Source organism: Python bivittatus, unplaced genomic scaffold (genome assembly GCF_059951505.1).
Source record: "Python bivittatus isolate LINGU-HERP-01145 unplaced genomic scaffold, Pbiv_v1 ctg000700_np1212, whole genome shotgun sequence".
Taxonomy (NCBI): domain Eukaryota; kingdom Metazoa; phylum Chordata; class Lepidosauria; order Squamata; family Pythonidae; genus Python; species Python bivittatus.
The window spans coordinates 45,303,685-45,321,199 of NW_028277098.1; the positions used below are offsets into that span (position 1 = coordinate 45,303,685).

Sequence of the window (17,515 nt, forward strand, 5' to 3'; positions counted from 1 at the left end):
AAGGACATCATGATGTCTCTATATAGGCCTCCTCCTTCTGATTGATTCTTGTTATAGCCATGAAGGTCTTCTGCTGATTGATTCTTGTTCATGGGCTGGTTCAGGACATGAAGTTTGGTGTAGGCTTTAGATCACATTCTGCTGATACTTAATACAGTTCTAGACATTCTCTCTATTCCACTGACTTTTTTTTTTTTTGATATTCTTATTGTCTGTTTTATGTTTTCAGCATTTTATCATCTACTTTGTGACCACCTCAGAAATTTCTATTTGTTCATCATGCATATTCTAAATGGCTTGTACAAATCCAAGCCTTTTGCCACAGCTAGTACAGATAATTTGCATTAATACATGTAAGCATATGAGCACGCATAAATTGCCCTGAATTTGGAAAACTGTTTTTATTTGAAATCAAATTGATATGTTTTTCAGTGAATATAGTGGAGAGTCTTTACAAAGGCCTGCCTATGGTCCCGCTAGTCACCCTTCGTCATCATCTTCAGCACCTTCCTCCTCTTCTGCATTTCGCCATGTAGTGCCATCCAGACAAATAGTGGAAAGACAACCACGAATGCTGGACTTCAGAGTGGAATACAGAGACCGAAATGTGGATGTGGTGCTTGAAGACAGTTCTACTGTTGGTAAGAAACTACTGAGAAAAAAAAGGAGACCAAATTAAGTAGTATATTTAACTATAGTACAAATATGTGTCAGAGCTGAAATTGGCAAGGCACTAGTCAGGCCAGCGAGAACCATTGTGTAAACACAGCAGGTGCATTCCAGTCTCAACCTTGGGAAAAGCATGGCCAAAAGTCCATTGACTTGAAAGGGCGGGAGGAAAAGTTTTAAAATTTAACCCTGAGGCTGATTTCTGTGTGTTCTGTAGTACGCAGGTGTTTGTATACATGACTCATTTCTTTTTTGTAAGGAAGCAATTTATCTAGCTTTTTGTTGGAGGTGGTGGTGGTTTTTATGCTTTTTATTGTTTTTAGTGTTTTATTACTGTCTGTGAGCTGCCCAGGGTTATGTTACATAAGATGGGCAGCTATATAAATCTTTCAAACAAATGAATAGCTCTGAAGCTTCTGCTGTCACCTAATTTCTCAAAGAGTAAAGATTTATAGGCATAACTGACCTGAAGTCCGATATGTTTTTTTGAGGGGCCTGGGGGAGGTATATAAGAGCATCACTTGTAAAGTTAGTGTTATTCTACCTCTTAGGAAGCAAAGAGTGGGGGAAAACATGGATCAGTTATTTAAGTATTTGAATTAACAATTTCTTGTATGACAGTGGCCAAAATAATGATCAAAGATACCAAATCCCATGTTAATGCAATGTACAATATCTCTGTTATACCACTTTAGAATCATAGAGCATACAGTATATACTTTTGAATTCAGCTCAAAGATTACAAAATGTTGTGCCTGAAGTGGTGCCAGAATTAAGAGAGAGAGCACTGTGACTGAAAAAAAAGGGAATTCTGCCCTCATTGTAAAGTCATCTTGGAGTTGTTACTGATTTGCAAAATGCGGTGATTTCTTTTATGCTGTAAACTGTACCATTAGACTTTTCAGAGATGGTATTTGTTATGCTAGAATTAGTGTTACCTATTGCAGTACCTCATTTTCCTCTTTCTTTACTAATCCCGTATTATTCATACTTTATTTTCTTTCCTTGAGTAACTGGATAGAAAGAGGATGAAATTTTATTATTTGTTTAAAACAGTTTTGCCCATTCTGTCTGATTAGGGATGGCAAACAAATGCTTCCTTTCAAAATAAGTATTCAGTTTAGAGATGCTATATATAAATCATATGCATATTGTGTCAAGTGTTTGCCCAGAATCAGCTAATTTTTTAAAAAATTAGTATGTAATATATAATCAAAGAGTGACATCTAGTGGCACATATATGCTTTATTTGCTAAGCAGGTACTTGTTTGGCTATTATGCTCAGTTCTTCACGGGGTTGTGCCTTATTTTGAAATTGGTTGAAATCCAAGTTCTTACTCTCTTTTTTGATTTTGCACAGTTCCAAGTGAGAAAACAATATCAATGTTTTTAAGATCCCTTCAGTTGATAAATTAGTAAAATGCTCGTGTTTTATCAGCAGGTGACTATTATATTTTGGAAGATTTTTTTGATACAAGTTGATGTTTTATTTTCTAGAAGTGGCTGGATATAAGACATTTGTGCTGACATGAGAGGATGAAATATGATACCTTCTGAAATATATGTATTATGTCAACAAAGAGTGCATTTTTCCTTCTCAACAAAAGTTTCCCAGGGAACTGTATAGAAATATAGATATCTATAGAGATTTTGCTCATAATTCTGTATTCATCTGAAACAGTTTTCCATATGTGCAGATATATCATAAAGAGAAAATATGTAAGAACATTAGACAAAATATCTCTAGTGTGAAGCAGGTTATGTTGATTCAAATGTAAATAAACTTTTGTATATTTAGATAAGGATGAAAAAAATCCGACTGTATTCTGTTTTTATGTCCTAAGTTTCACTTTTTACTAAACTGGATGTCTTGAGGGATAGAGGCCGTACTTTCATTAGTGTTTCAACAGTATTTTAATCCCTTCCATCTGTATCTTGCTCAGGATTGATTCACTGGGTTTGTGCTCAGGGTTGCATCTTGTTCAGGGTTGTATGCCCAGTTGATGGCAAATCTAAAGCAAAGCTGGATACAATGAAGCTACTACTAGCCACCACATTAATGTATTTTGTAGAACATTTATTTATAACTATTTGATAATTCAAGCTTGTCCTTTTAATAGCAAGTTCAACATTTTCAGTTCACATCCTTGCAAAAGCAGCTGTGGGCTACGTGCATAAATGTTTCTGTCAAAGTCAGATGTTTACTTTTTTTTTCTTTCTAGTGATGCAGTTGCATAAAATGTCCACCAGATGGAAAGAACATATACCATGAGAATAGAGAAATAATTAAAATAGTCAAGAGCTTGGATGACATCTGCTTTTTGGCATGAGACTAATATTCTGCATTTGATCATATTATATTTGCTATTGAGCAACAGTTGCATAATTCTGCCCAGTGGGGTAATTCAGTGCTTGAAAGGATTTTGAATAAAATAACAAACTTGTCTGTGGAGCTTAGAATCAGAACAGTAATTCTGATCTAGAAAAGAAATACAAAGACTTTTAAGGAAAGAATTCTACTCTAGTGTAACCTTTAGCTCTATTAACAGCAATGACAACAGTTAATGAACATCTTCTGTGAGTGACGTCGAGGGCCAAATTTTAGTGATGGAACAGAATACTTTTATGTAGAAGAGCCAAGAATCAGTCCTCATATTTCTTGTTCAGAAGTTTAAAGTAACAAGTGTGGAAAAGAAGTTATCCCATTGTAGGTAGTACCAAGCTGAAAAGGCATTTGGTCTCAATAGTTACTGTTGAGTAACTACTGAGACCAAATGCCTGTTACTGTCTGAGAAAGATGGTAAATGAGTAGCCACACTATGTGTAAATTTTAAACATTTCAAACAATTTAGAAGGGTTTTTAGAGCCCAAAGGTGTATATTACAGAAACCAACATCCTACAGCAAATTATGTATCCTAAACATATCAAAAGATCCATTTGTTTTAATTTACAAAATGAAATCTGAATACCTTTAATCCATTTTACCTAAAAGGGGAAAAACAATAGCAGAACTCAATAGCATTTAAAGTGTAATTTTTATTATTATTTTGCACTTCTCTTCTTTAAATGTACCCTAAATATTTTTCAGTGTTTCATTTTTAATGCTATTATATATAATATATGTGTTTATGGGGATAAACTAAAACACTTAAAGACATTAATGTTGAACATATATTTAAAATACCTTGATTGAGTAATACTTGGGATTCTTAGATATAACATTTTATTTTGTCAATGCTTTATAAAGATAAATTAGAAAAGGCAGAAATATTTTTTTGATGATTCTCCTTTGTGTTTTCTTCCAGGAGAGATCAAACATATTTTAGAAAATGAGCTTCAGATTCCTGCATCAAAAATGTTGCTAAAGGGCTGGAAGACTGGAGATGTAGATGACAGTGTAAGTTCTTATGTTTGTTACAGGATTTTTTGCCAATGGACCATTTGGGGTTTTCTGCCAGCTAGTGCCAGTATGTGAGCAACATCTAAAATATTCTGGATTTGATGGCACAATTGCTTGTACAATGAAGGCACAATATTTATGAAGGATAACATTTGAAAATTTGGACAATATGCAGTGCAGTAAATTCTATTCATTAGTGTAAGTTTTCTCTTTTAATGTGTTTGAAGATTCCCAATAAGGATGAAACTGGTAACATGGCGCCTCCTGGTGGTCACTCTAACTGAAAACACCACACAGGATATACAGTACAATGTGTAAAAATAGAGAATCCCCCCCCCCCATTGGGAAGGGGATAGAAATCATGTAAAACCCTGTTCATGGGGGCATAGCATAATATAACATCTGTATCTCTCTGCTCTGAGAGCTTAAGGCAGGTGGACTGTATATATAGCATTCTGATAGCGCTTCTTTTAATGTACTATCCGCGATTAAGAAAAGGTTATGGAAAATAGATCTCTTGAGCGGTCCTCTCAGAACTTTCTTCAGTTCCTATTCCAAGTAGCAAAGGAAGATTTCTCTGCCTCATTATAAATACTTATTATCTACACAGCTACCTTATTGTTTACTTAGTACTCATTCATTTATTTATTTATCGACAGTACGTAACCTGCCTCCATCCCAAAGACTTTGGGTGGTATATGACATCAAACAAAAGCAATTATTAACTAAATCCAAACCAATATCCAGAATCACAAAAGGAAAGCAAAAATAGGACCTGTGATAAAATCCAGGATGGGTATTAATAATCTGCCAACTGGAATTGAAAGCACATTAACTAGCTATTAATCATCTGGTTATGGAATTCCAGCATAGTGGGGGCTGCACATATTTCTGTGGGGAGAATATTAAGAAATAGGATAAAAGTTATCAAAAACAGCTGGATCCAGGAATGGTTCCCTCAAGAGAGGGCAGATAACCATCTCATTCAAAGCAGGAAACATCACCCTCTCCCTCAAAGAAACATGAATAGCCTTCTTGATCCACCCATTCATCTCCATCTAGCTGCCTGAAGAAGTTAGGACATGGATCCAGGGCACAGGTGGTAGGGTTCATGCTGCTGAGGACTCTTTCCATTTCCACAAGCTCCAAAGAACCCCAGGTCATATCATAAGACAGCATTTTCTTTATCACCATAGACTTTGCCCAACTGATATCTATTCACAAATAAACCAGTCACAACAGCCATGAAACACATTCCACTTGCTTTCTGAAATGGCATTTCCAAAGTACATTCTAAATTTAAATACACCTCTTCAGCACTTCGTGTGCAACTAAGCATTCTTGGTAACTTCCTGATAATCACACCTTTCCTCTGAAGAAAAGAAGCAGGGTTTGTAGCATGCCCATTTTTTAAAGAAGCGTTAAATAATGACGAATGTTTTACAGTCATATTGGCTTGGCCCTGTTAACATAACCATCAAGATTTATCTTTTTCAGTGTACCACTTGCTGAAATAAATTGATTTATTTAAGCAGAAACTGAATAGCAATTAATTATCTGTGCTGTAGTTACATTCCACAGTGAGGTGGTGGTTGTGGAGTAACTTGATGATCTCTGAGGTATCTTCTGATGTTATGATTCGTAAAACATGCATATCACTGGTTGAGATACTATATATCTCCACCTGTGATATGCGACATAAAATTGATTAATTTTAATTTGCTATATAATAGGGTGGCAGAGTAGACATTATTTACATGTGGAAGATCTTGGGTTCATTCTTTGAGATCTCCAGATAAAACGTGAAACAGGTGTTACATTGGAATTGTTGTCAGTCATCCGTGATCTGGATAGGAGTCACAAAGGGCCAGGTAGTCCTCAGATACCTGAGGTGGCAGTTTCCCCTTGAATAAACAGAGTAGGTGGGTTTGTTTGGCCATCTGCAGAGCTGGCAAATGGCAAAATGTGTCTTGCAATGGAAACTCCATCCCTTTAGTGTGTGCATGGTGACATTGCATGCAAGTTCATAAAGGGTACAGCTTGTGTCACAATACACATTTGTCTTTTTGACAAAATCTTGACTTCCTGTAGATGCCGTTGAGGGTTTGGAGAAGTAACATTTATGGAGACCTTCAGAAATCAGGCCTGGAAGCTGGAGAATTACTCTGCCTATGCTAACTAGATATGATCTGACTCAATATTAATCAGCTTATCCTCAGTTATTCTCAGTGAGAAAAAATGGTGACCTCATTATAGCATATAAATGTTAGTCCCTAATAATCTATCAATAATCATAATGAGCTCCAAACTAGTCTTGCTTTATTTATTTATTTATTTATTTATTTATCAGATTTATATAGCCACCCATCTTACAAACGTGTCTCTGGGCTACATACAATAAACAATCAGTTAAAATAATTAAAACAACAGTCAAAGACAGACACAATTACAAATAAGGATAAGAATAAAATAAAACCACAGGAGAATGGACCAGTATCCTACATACAGTGTAACATCTCGTGGGCTCCCCATTTCTATGGGATACCCAAGCATGCTGAAAAAAACAAGTTTTCAGGGATTTCCTAAATGCCAGTAGAATCAGGGCTAATTTCATCTCTGGGGAAATGATGTTCCAAAGGGCAGGCGCCACAACAGAAAAGGCCTGCTTCCTGGGTCCCATCAGATGAAACTCTACAGCAGATGGGACCCATAACATGCCCCTCCTGATGGACCTGATGGGATGGGTATATGTAACTGGGAAGAGGCAGTCCCTCAAATAACCTGGTCCCATGCCATGTAGGCTTTGAAGATCAAAACCAGCACCTTGAATTGAACCCAGAAGCAAACTGGCAACCAATGCAGCTTGCAAAGCAGAGGTGTAATGTGTGCCATTCTAGGTGCACACATAACTGCCCACCCTGCCACATTTTGTACCAGTTGAATCTTCCAGATGTTTTTCAAGGGCAGCCCCATGTAGAGCACATTACAATATCCATTTGGGAGGTGACCAGGCCATGAGTAACTGAGCAGAGCCTCATGATCCAGGAATGGGCACAATTGGTGCACATCACATGCACAACACTGTGCAGAGGTCCTCCTAGCAGAAGTCATGTCCAGAAGGATCCTCAGATTGCACACCGGGTCTGTTTGGACCAGTGTGGCCCCATCCAGTACTAAAGATGGTAAGGTCCCAGATCCAGAAGGCCCTAAAGCCCAAAGCCACTCAGTCTTACCAGGGTTCAGTTGAAGCCTGTTGTTCTCCATCCAAACAACCACAGCCTCCAGGCACCAGGACAGAATATCAACAGCATCACTTAGATGCTGTTATCAAAGAACAGAATTTGTTTGTTTGTTTGTTTAGATTTTATGCCACCTTTATTATCATTGTAAATTTTTCTACATTAAAAATGCCACCCAATCTGGTCAGAACAGAACACATATAGTAATCCTAATATCTGAAAGGTGTGTTTGGTCTTTCTCTGCTGAAAAAAAATGGCAATGGACAGGAGTCCTCCATGGTAAAAATGTACCAATGGTCTTATTAGAAAATAAGACAAGCCTGGCATGTTACTGTCTCATATTGCACAAACCTCATGGTTCATTGTGGAGTAAACATGTACAATATTAATTAGCTTCTATGATATAAGACTTTTCAGCTCTAAAGAAAAAGTGCTGCTGTGTTTCTTCAGAAATTAATATGATTTTAGCGATAGAAGAAAGCTTGTTGGTTTCCTTAGTGACAGAAGAAAGCTTGTTGACTGGCAGCACTTTTTGTTGTACATTATGTATTAAAAAAAATTCCCCTCTCACCCCTATGGGTGGTATATGTCTTCCTCAATCTCGGGTCCTCTACCAGAGGCCTGGGAGTTTGAGGATTCTGCGCAGTATCTTAGCTGTTCCTAGCACTGTACTCTTCTGGACAGAGAGCTCTGATGTTGTTCCTGGGATCTGTTGGAGCCACTCTCCCAGCTTAGGAGTCACAGCCCCGAGTGCTCCTACCACCACTGGGACCACTTTGGCTTTTACTTTCCACATCCTCACTAATTCCTCCTTCAGGCCCTGGTACTTCTCCAGCTTCTCATGCTCCTTCTTCCTGATGTTGCTGTCACTTGGCACTGCTACATCTATCACTACCGCTGTCTTCTGGTCTTTGTCTACTACCATGATGTCTGGTTGATCAGCCAGTACCTGCCTATCTGTTTGGATCTGGAAGTCCCACAGGATCTTAGCCCTGTTATCCTCCACAACCTTCTGTGGAATGTTCCATCTAGACTTGGGGGGGTCTAGCCCATACGCTGTGCAGATGTTCCTGTACACAATGCCAGCTACTTGATTGTGCTGTTCAATATATGCTGTTCCTGCCTGCATCTTACATCCTACCACTATGTGTTGGACTGCCTCTGAGGCCTCTTTCCACAATCTGCATCTTGGGTCCTGTCTAGTGTGGTAGATCCCTGCTTAGTGCCTGTTCTTATGCTGCTATGATCAGTGCCTCAGTGCTGTCTTTTAGTCCAGTCCTTTCCAGCCACTGATAGGATTTCCCAATGTCAGCCACCTCAGCTGTCGATTGGACATCCCATGCAGGGGCTTGTCTTGCCATGGTACTTCTTCCATTTGAACTTCCTCCCATGTCTGCTGCTGCCTCAGGTATTCTTTTAGCAGCTCATCTTTGGGTGTCATCTTAGTGATGTACTCCTGGATGCTCTGGGTTTCATCTAGGACAATGGCTTTGACACTCATCAGACCCTGCCCGCCCTCTTTGTGGCTGGTGTACAATCTCTGGGTGTTGGACTTGGGGTGGAAACCTCCGTACATTGTGAGGAGCTTCCGGGTCTTCACATCAGCAGCTTCCATGTCCTCCTTTGGCCAGCTCACTATACCAGCAGGGTATCTGATGACTGGCAGGCCGTACATGTTGATGGCATCTTGTTCTTCCCATTGAGCTAGCTTTTCAGGACTTGTCTTATCCTTTGGTGGTACTTGGATGTTGCTGTCTTCCTTGCCTCCTCATCATGGTTCCCGTGTGACTGTGGGATACCAAGGTATTTATAGCTGGTCTCTATGTCTGCTATGTGGCCCACGGGTAGTTCCACTCCATTGGTCTTAACTACCTTCCCTCTCTTTACTATCATCCTGCCACACTTCTCCAGTCCAAATGACATCCCAATGTCCTCACTGTAGATCCGTGTCAGGTGGATCAGTGAGTCAATGTCTCGTTCACTCTTAGCATACGGTTTGATGTCATCCATGTAGAGGTGGTGGCTGATGGTAATTCCACTCTTGAACTTGTACCCATATCCAGTCCTTGTGATTATCTGGCTGGGGGGTTTACGCCTATGCAGAACAGTAGCAGGGACAGTGCATCACCTTGGTATATGCTGCACTTGATGGCCACTTGTGCGAGCTGTCTTGAGTTGACTTCCAGAGTTGTCTTCCACATTCCCATTGAGTTCTTGAGGAAGGTCCTTAGTGTCCTGTTGACTTCGTATAGTGCCAGGCATTCACAGATCCATGCGTGTGGCATTGAGTCGTAGGCTTTCCTGTAGTCAATTCAAGCTGTGCTCAGATTGGCCTGCCTAGACCTTGAGTCTCGGGAGACTGCTCCATCTATGAGCAACTGGTGTTTTGAGCCTCTGGTGTTGTTCCCAATTCCCTTCTGAGCTGTGCTCATGTACTGGCCCATATGGTCTTGTAGCTTGGTGGCTAGGATGCCTGATAGAACTTTCCATGTTGTGAGGAGGCAGGTTATTGGCCAGTAGTAGTGAGGGACCTTCATGATCAGCACTGTCCTTCCTCGTGTTAGCCAGTCTGGGTGGGAGCCTGCTGCTAGCAGCTGGTTCATCTGTGCTGCTAGGAGTTCATGCACTGCTGTTAATTTATTTAGCCAGTAGGTATGGATCATGTCCGGGCCAGGTGCTGTCCAGCTCTTCATGTTCTTGATCTGCTGTTGGATGTCTGCTACTATGATGGTGACTGGGAGTTTGCTGTGGTCTGCTTTCAGGTCCTGCAGCCACTTTGCACTGGTGTTATGTGTCTTCTCTTTCTCTCATATGTTCTTCCATTATTGCTCAGTTTCTGCTGCTGGTGGCTCTGCCGTTACTGTGTGGTTGCGCTGCATTTGGGAGTACACCTTGGATGGTTCTTTGGAGAACAGAGCATTTATCTTCTTCTTGGCCTCTGCTTCTCTAGTGTATCTCCTTAGCCTGGCAGCCAGTGCTGTGAGCCTTTGTTTAACAGTCTCTAGGGCTTCAGATGGAGTCAGGCCCATGTATTTTTTCAGTAGCTGAGTCTTATCCTTAATCTCCACACCCTTCTGTAGCTCCACCAGCTGACTGGCTTCTCTCCAAGTTGCCTTGATCTTAGCCTCCAATCTCATTTTCCAGGGGGGTATGTACTGCTGTTCTTCTTGATTGTGTAGCCAAGCATTTCCAGGGTTAAGCGGCTGTAGCGTATACCAGTTCATTGGTTTGAGTTATGGTGGTAGTAGGGATTGTCTGGAGGGCTCTATTGGCATCTTTTAGCATACTATCCGATGGTACTTCTTCACTGAGCCTTGGTAATCGGTCTTGAGGGTTGACTATAGCTAGTTTATCCATGATCTTCTGCCTCATATCAGCTGCTGTGCTCTGTAATAGAGGGGGTAGCAGTGACATTCCAGCTTCAGGTGTTGGCTGCACATCCAGTTGTTCTTCTGGGTCTTCTTGAGTCTGGGATATAATGTGTAGTTGGTCTGTCTCAAGTTGTGAGAGCAACTTCCTCTTCTCTCTGTTGAAGTGCCAGGTAACTAGTTATTTCTCAAGTATTGTGGATATAGGTCTTCTGTCCATCCATAGTTCCCTCATATATCCCCTCTCATTAGGTCTACTTTTGTAGTAGCATTCCATCAGTTCCAAATTCTCTTGTCCATGTATGGTTTGTTCCAGTAGCCCACTTATCGTCAGATTGTCCTGGTTCCCCAACATCTGATGCGGACCTTGTTAATCTGAGCGACGTCTGAGCCGCCATGACTCTCTTAGTTAATATCACTCTCATATTTGAGGTAGGCAGGTAAAGCATTAGGGGGTCTTTGCCCAAGGACCCCTACTGGTAAGGTAGGTACCAGCCGAGATTTGAAGCCCGGTCTCCTGCATCAAAGGTGGTGCTCTAACCACTATGCTATATATATATATATATATATATGTATGTATGTATGTATGTATGTATAGTCTTTTTATATAGAATTGTTATTAGTTATTTTAATATGGATATTTATATTTTTATTGTTTTTATTGTTTTGGATTTTAATTGTGAGCCGCACAGAGTTGCTCTCTGGGGGAACTGGGTGGCATATAAATTTAATAAATTGAATGAATGAATGAATGAATGAATGAATGAATGAATGAATAAATAAATAAATAAATAAATAGATGCAATTATATAGCAATGAAACCTACTTAGGCCAAACTGAATAAAACGCTTACAATACTACCAATCTTTACTACCAATGGGATTTTTTTTCTTGGAGAAAGATTTACATCAGGAGCGTAATAAGTTTCCTGTTGCACTTGTTATTAGTTGTTCTTCCTTCCTTGCTTTTTTTTTTTTTAACTCACAAAATTGTGGTTGCTAATAACCTGTATAGTTTTGCATCAGTTTGGCTTTTATTTTCAGATATGGGCACCTGATGGAAACATTTTGACACTTCTAAATTCTAAATATGTACTTTTTTTCTTGCAGACTATTCTAAAAACTCTACACTTGCCCAAAAACAACAGCCTCTATGTCCTAACGCCCAACTTGCCGCTACCATCTTCATCAAGTCTGCCAGGGTAAGACACAAATAAACTTGAATGTAACCTATAGGAGTTCACGTTAATAGTGTATTTCAAAATTATGTAAACCCTGTACATTTTAATATCTTTAAACTATATATACGCAAATGTCAGGCTCTGTAATAGATTTTTATATATAGGCAAGCTAATAAAAACTTGAAATGAGCATTTTTCAAAGCATACTTATTACTAGATTTTTAAATCTTGTTCCAGGAGCAAGTAATAATTGGATACTATAAACTGATGGAAGGATTGCTAGTAGGGATGGTAATCCTGCTTTAGAGCAGGAGATTTTGTTAAATAATTGTATGGTCCCTTCCAGCTCTTTTCATCTTGCATTTTCTAAACTGGGTGGGTTAAGGGTTCTTATCTTTTTTACAAGTAAAATACAGAGCATAAGCTACTAGGAAGTTCCAAGCAAATCATGCTGAAATGAGCACACGCTCCAAATTATTTCAACAGAACTTCTCCAGCAGTTTTTTATAGTTGTGTTTTGTGATCATAATGTCTCTGATTACACTTGGAAAAGCATGATTATTGAGATTAGCAGTAGTAAAAACCATAGCTTTAGAAAATTTGTGGTACAAAGAAGAAATACAGTTATGAGTAAATTGATGTGCAATTATTTGCACTGAATACTTAAGTTGCTAGCATCTGGATTAAATTGCTACCACTGACAGCACTGTTTGAAAATTAGCTTTAAAAATACAATCTGGAATACAAGAAACTGTTCAGAATTTCTCCATAGGAAATAATAGATGTAAATTTTCAATTTAAAAAAATCTATAGGACTTGAGTGATTAAGAACATTTAATGAGTTTTAAGATTACATGAAATGAAGGCTGTGCATGGAGCCATTAGTATGAAGGAGAGGGAGGTTGTGAGAGTTGTGAAGTTAAAGCAGTTTGGAAGGAGGCGTGCGTGCAAAGCAAAGAAAGAGCACTTGATTAGATGAGGACAGCATAGCGTTTACTCAAACTATAAAATTATTCTGCCTACTTATCAAGTCTTCTAGCAACAAGCCATGGCACAAAACTTGCTCTTTTCAAATTCGAAGTGAAGGTCAGGGATTTAGAAGACTGCTTTTTTGCATGTGATCCTAACAGAATTTCCCTATCAGCATTTATCAAGGTGAATATGTGGCAATTGGAGACCAAGTCTTCTCGGTCTGGTGACCTACGTGCATTTTGGCCCATGTGGAATGCATTCTCTAGGGAGGAATGACTGGCGTCGAAAGGGCTTTTTATTCACTAGGCCTTCCAGCATTGTTTCTAGCCCATTTATTAAATTAACTGAGATTTTGACATGATTTATATATCATATGAAGTATTATCATATTCTTATTTTCGTAGTCTGATGATGATATTTTTGATGAATCAGCTTTCTTTACTGGTTCTTACTGCATTCAGCTGTAAATTTTAATAAATGTTCAGATACTCTAAATTAAACACTGGTAATATCCAAAAATTAGTTGCAGCTAGTTAGAGGAGGGATTTTTCATTGTTCTTGAACAGTAGTATGCCCTGATGGATAGTGAGCGGCTTTCAAAACTGAAAGAGCTGCTTATGAAACCAAAACGTATTTTAATACATAGTAGAGGTTGATGAGGTCCCAATTGTTGAGAAAGTACAGAATTTGGGTTTATTTCCCCTTAAGTAGGATGAACTCCTTGCATAAATACAGACGACCCATTTAGTTCTTGCAAATTACAGTCCCTCTGAATAGTTCAGTGTTTGTATGTTATTGATGGTGTTGTATTAAAATGAATGCTATCTTTATGAAGTTGAATGGCTGCTTCAGATTGTTAAAATAGCACCACGGATGAATATCAGCAAGAGCGTCTGAATAGGTAGTGGACACAGACCAAAATAGATTGGTTTGGTTTGGTTTCCTTCTGTGCGATAAAGGTTTACTTTGAACAGAATTCAGGAATGCAAAACACATTGTTGTTATTATAAAAATTGTATCTGTAAAGATGTTTGGGGTATAAGAATTAAGTTGATTTATTTTTAACCTAGCAATGACGATTATGGAGAGATATTTAAATATATGATTAACTGTAGCAAGATTTTGATTGAGCAAAAACTATATTACTGGGATTCATTTTGGCTTTTCTCCAGATTATATGCTATTTCAGCCTAAAAACATTGAGTATAAAATTTAAATTTTATTTAGGTTATTTTAGTTGGACAATTTAGAAAAATCTCAGTGTTTAAAAATGCAGGATATAAAGTAAACAAGCAGAAACTCTTCTCATTTTCCATACTAGTCAAGCTTTCTGATTGATTGCTGTTTTAAACTAATTTGCTCTTGCTTACTGCATTAGCTACAACAAACATTACATTTACATAGTGATTTCATATTTTGTTTTAGTGTAAATAAACTGTAATTACAGCAAATTTGGATGACTATTGGCATGAGTTTATATAAATCTGAATGTTTGCAATGGAAATGTTAATTATTATCTTTCATGATATTTTGTTAAAATTTAGATGTTTGGTAAGAAAAATGAATTATATGATGAATAATGGATATTTTTCTACTGAAATTCATGAAGAGGTTTTCTGTGGGATTAAACTGGAATAATAGTCTATACTAGTTTGCCTCAGATTAAAATCCGTCGAACTCAACAGAATTGATATATATAGGACTGTATCAGAATAGAGTTATCAAATATTACACTAAATATTACTTTAAAAATACAGGCTAGACAAAAGAGATACTTTTCTCTGTGGATTCAGCTATGGCTTCCAATGGAATTGTATAGGAGATAGACAGTTTTCATCATTTGTAGCCCTTTGTGCTCTCTTCCACACAATTTCAGAGAGTCTCCTAAACAGCTTATTATTTTTTTTAAAGAGAGAAGATAGGACACTGGGCTCGCTGATTGTGCTCAATTATTACTGTAAGAGATGATGAAAAACATACTTTCATGTAGAGAGGAAAGAAGGAAACAATTCTGCTGAATCCTCAATTTAAGTTTGAACACAGCTTTGTCTTTTGATTCTCCAGAGGTCAAGGTGATTTTAGATAGAATCTAATGTTTTTTTTAAAAAAGCAAGCTGAGGATAAATATCTTTGGAAAAATCATTCCACAGTTTCAGAGCAGTCGTGATAGATTCTCTATTTCTTGTCCTAGGAGATACATAACCTCACACAGTATCAACACATACAGAAAGGAGCATTTTATAATAGAAGAATAAGCTTTTTTTGACTAGGAACTTCAGTTAGATCTGAACTGCCAGTGATGTCACTAGAAGCACAACTGAATATTTTTTGGTTATTTTTGGGTGGGTGGGAATGAGATTGCAAAAGTCTGGGTTCAGTCTTGCAGAAGATAAAAATCTGCAGCTGAAAATATGTTTTTGCTGCTAAATTTCAGCCCAGTAATCTGAGTGTATTTAGTGGCTGTAAAATACAAGTAGAAGGATCAGAAAAGATATTTTTATTGGAGCCATGGTAATGAAGGAAATAATTACTCCTTTCTTACTTTCCTATGGCTACTATTTATACAAGAAAATCCATGTATATGAACTGCATTTATACAATTAATGCTGTGCTTATTCTGGCCCTTAGCATACCTTCTTCAGAAATTCTGTTGGTGTTAATTAGCTGTTTGAGAAGCTGAATGTTGAATGCCCCTTGTATGAAGCTATATATCAGTGAGGGATGTTTTAGATTTCTGAAATCTTCAGAAATGTTATTTTTATAAAAACTAACCTGCATAGTTAACACTTATATGTTTTAAACTTGAGATATATATTAGAGCAAAGAAAACAACTCCATTCCAGTGATTTGAGCAAATAGGATACTCCTGTATGATTTTGAGCAGTTATTAACTTCACAATTGGCAGTTTTGGCTGTAAAAAGAGATGAGGGATAGGAAGACATATGTACTTTGCATATGTTCTTAATAGTCTTTTCCCATGTCCCATATAAAGAAGATCTTTCCACTACTATATGCATGGTTCCCAATACCATGTTTAGAACTGTGCAGAAAATCTAGATGTGAGATTTAGTACTGAGGATAATACTTGGAATAGTTTGCATGTGAGACTTAACTGTCCAGCAGAAAAATCTTACTGAAACTAGCTTCCACACCTGCATCACTCATGCTGTATATGATAATATCCAGGTATTCAAATGTTTAGTAATTCAGTAGAAAAAATGGTTAAAATAAGGTAATTAGTAAATAGAATTTTACTGAAAGTGCTTCCTAATTTATAATTATGCATATGTGCAAGTGTGTGTGTGTGCGTGCGTGTGTGTAGATAGATAGGTGGGGGGATGGGGGGATGGATGGATAGATGGACGGACAGACAGACAGACAGACAGATAGAATCTGTTCTGCCAGTATGTATAGTTATCTATTGTCAACTGTGATTATTTGGAACAATAACGAAGCTAAAAATATTCTAAATACTTGAATTAATATACAGTGTATACTGGTCAAGAAGTAGGTGATTCAGTGAGTTGTTTTATTGGAGTCAGATTAATGTTTTCATTGGACAATGTACTTCTAATGTAGATTTTTCAAGCAAATTAGAGTCTAATCTAATTTGTTATGCCTTCTAACCAGAATAATATGTATTAATGAAATTATATAAAGAACCAATTGTTGTCTTGCTTTACATCACCAGCGTTTATGTTGGAAAGATGTGTCATTGTGAACTTCAAATAGATATTGTTGACTAAGCCATTTTATATCACATTTAGGCAGCAGTCCTATGGACGATGATTTCTGAGTACACTCAAATAAGCACAGTGCAATTTACTTCCAAGTAAACATGCATAGAATTGGGCTGCCTGATATTTCCTTGGATCTGTTTCAAATAATTTGGGTGTGCAACAATATTAAAACAATCCAAAATCAATTAATAATGCATCAATGTTTGCCATAAGAATAGAAAGTACAGTTTATTAGAATCTGAGAAAAATAGCTTCCTGCAATCCTGGCTGTCTGATTTTCTCTTCCATAACTTGAAAGAATTGGGGAAAGAAAGTTCCACAATAGTGTAAAGTATCCCAGAGTTGTGTTGAAAGTACAGTTGGATGTATATGCTTCAAAACTTGATATTCTAACCACAGCTCTTCCCAAATGGTATAGAGAAGGGAAACATTGCCTATGTAACAATGCATCCATGGCTCTTGTCTTCTTGTTTCCACTATAGCCCCTTCTTCTATAGGATGAGGGACCCTCTGGAACAGCATGGAATATAATGTGGAATGCTGAGCTGATGTATCTAGAAGAGTAATTCTGAACCTTCTGAGAGAACTGAGATACTTTCTACTCACTAGGGCTTTCTGGAACCCATTATTGTTTTATTAGTCTGTATTTACTGAGATTAATAAATAGTTCAAACAAAGTACAGTTGATGTAATTATTTCTAACATTTATCCAAATCAAGAATGTTCAAGAATTGACTTATCATCCTCTTTTTGTTATCATTTAGGTTATCCAAAGTTGACATCTGAGGCAGTAATGTCTGTAATTATAAAGAAAAAAATGAGTATTCCTGCTATTTCTGAGAACTGAGATTTATGATTTTTATTATTTCTGACTTCTCCCTGAAATTGAGGGTGAAATTGAGTCAAATTCATTTGGTGTTTTTTGAGATAATGAATCCTAGAATT

The 17,515-nt window shown here is 37.7% G+C and overlaps 1 protein-coding gene and 1 long non-coding RNA gene across 3 annotated transcripts in view; one reads left to right on the top strand and one right to left on the bottom strand.

The window, feature by feature from the left end:
• FAF1 (Fas associated factor 1) overlaps positions 1–17,515 on the top strand; it is a 212,948-nt gene that overhangs the window by 37,465 nt on the left and 157,968 nt on the right. Inside the window, exons 4-6 of the mRNA XM_088128543.1 lie at positions 433–641; positions 3,976–4,067; positions 11,787–11,878. Coding sequence (XP_087984669.1) covers positions 433–641; positions 3,976–4,067; positions 11,787–11,878 — 393 coding nt within the window. The remainder of the gene's footprint in view (positions 1–432; positions 642–3,975; positions 4,068–11,786; positions 11,879–17,515) is intronic.
• Positions 526–17,515, bottom strand: part of LOC148214190 (uncharacterized) — a 94,712-nt gene continuing 77,722 nt past the window's right edge. For both annotated transcript variants that reach the window (XR_015793481.1, XR_015793480.1), the window contains one exon: positions 526–652. This is a non-coding gene — a long non-coding RNA (uncharacterized LOC148214190). The remainder of the gene's footprint in view (positions 653–17,515) is intronic.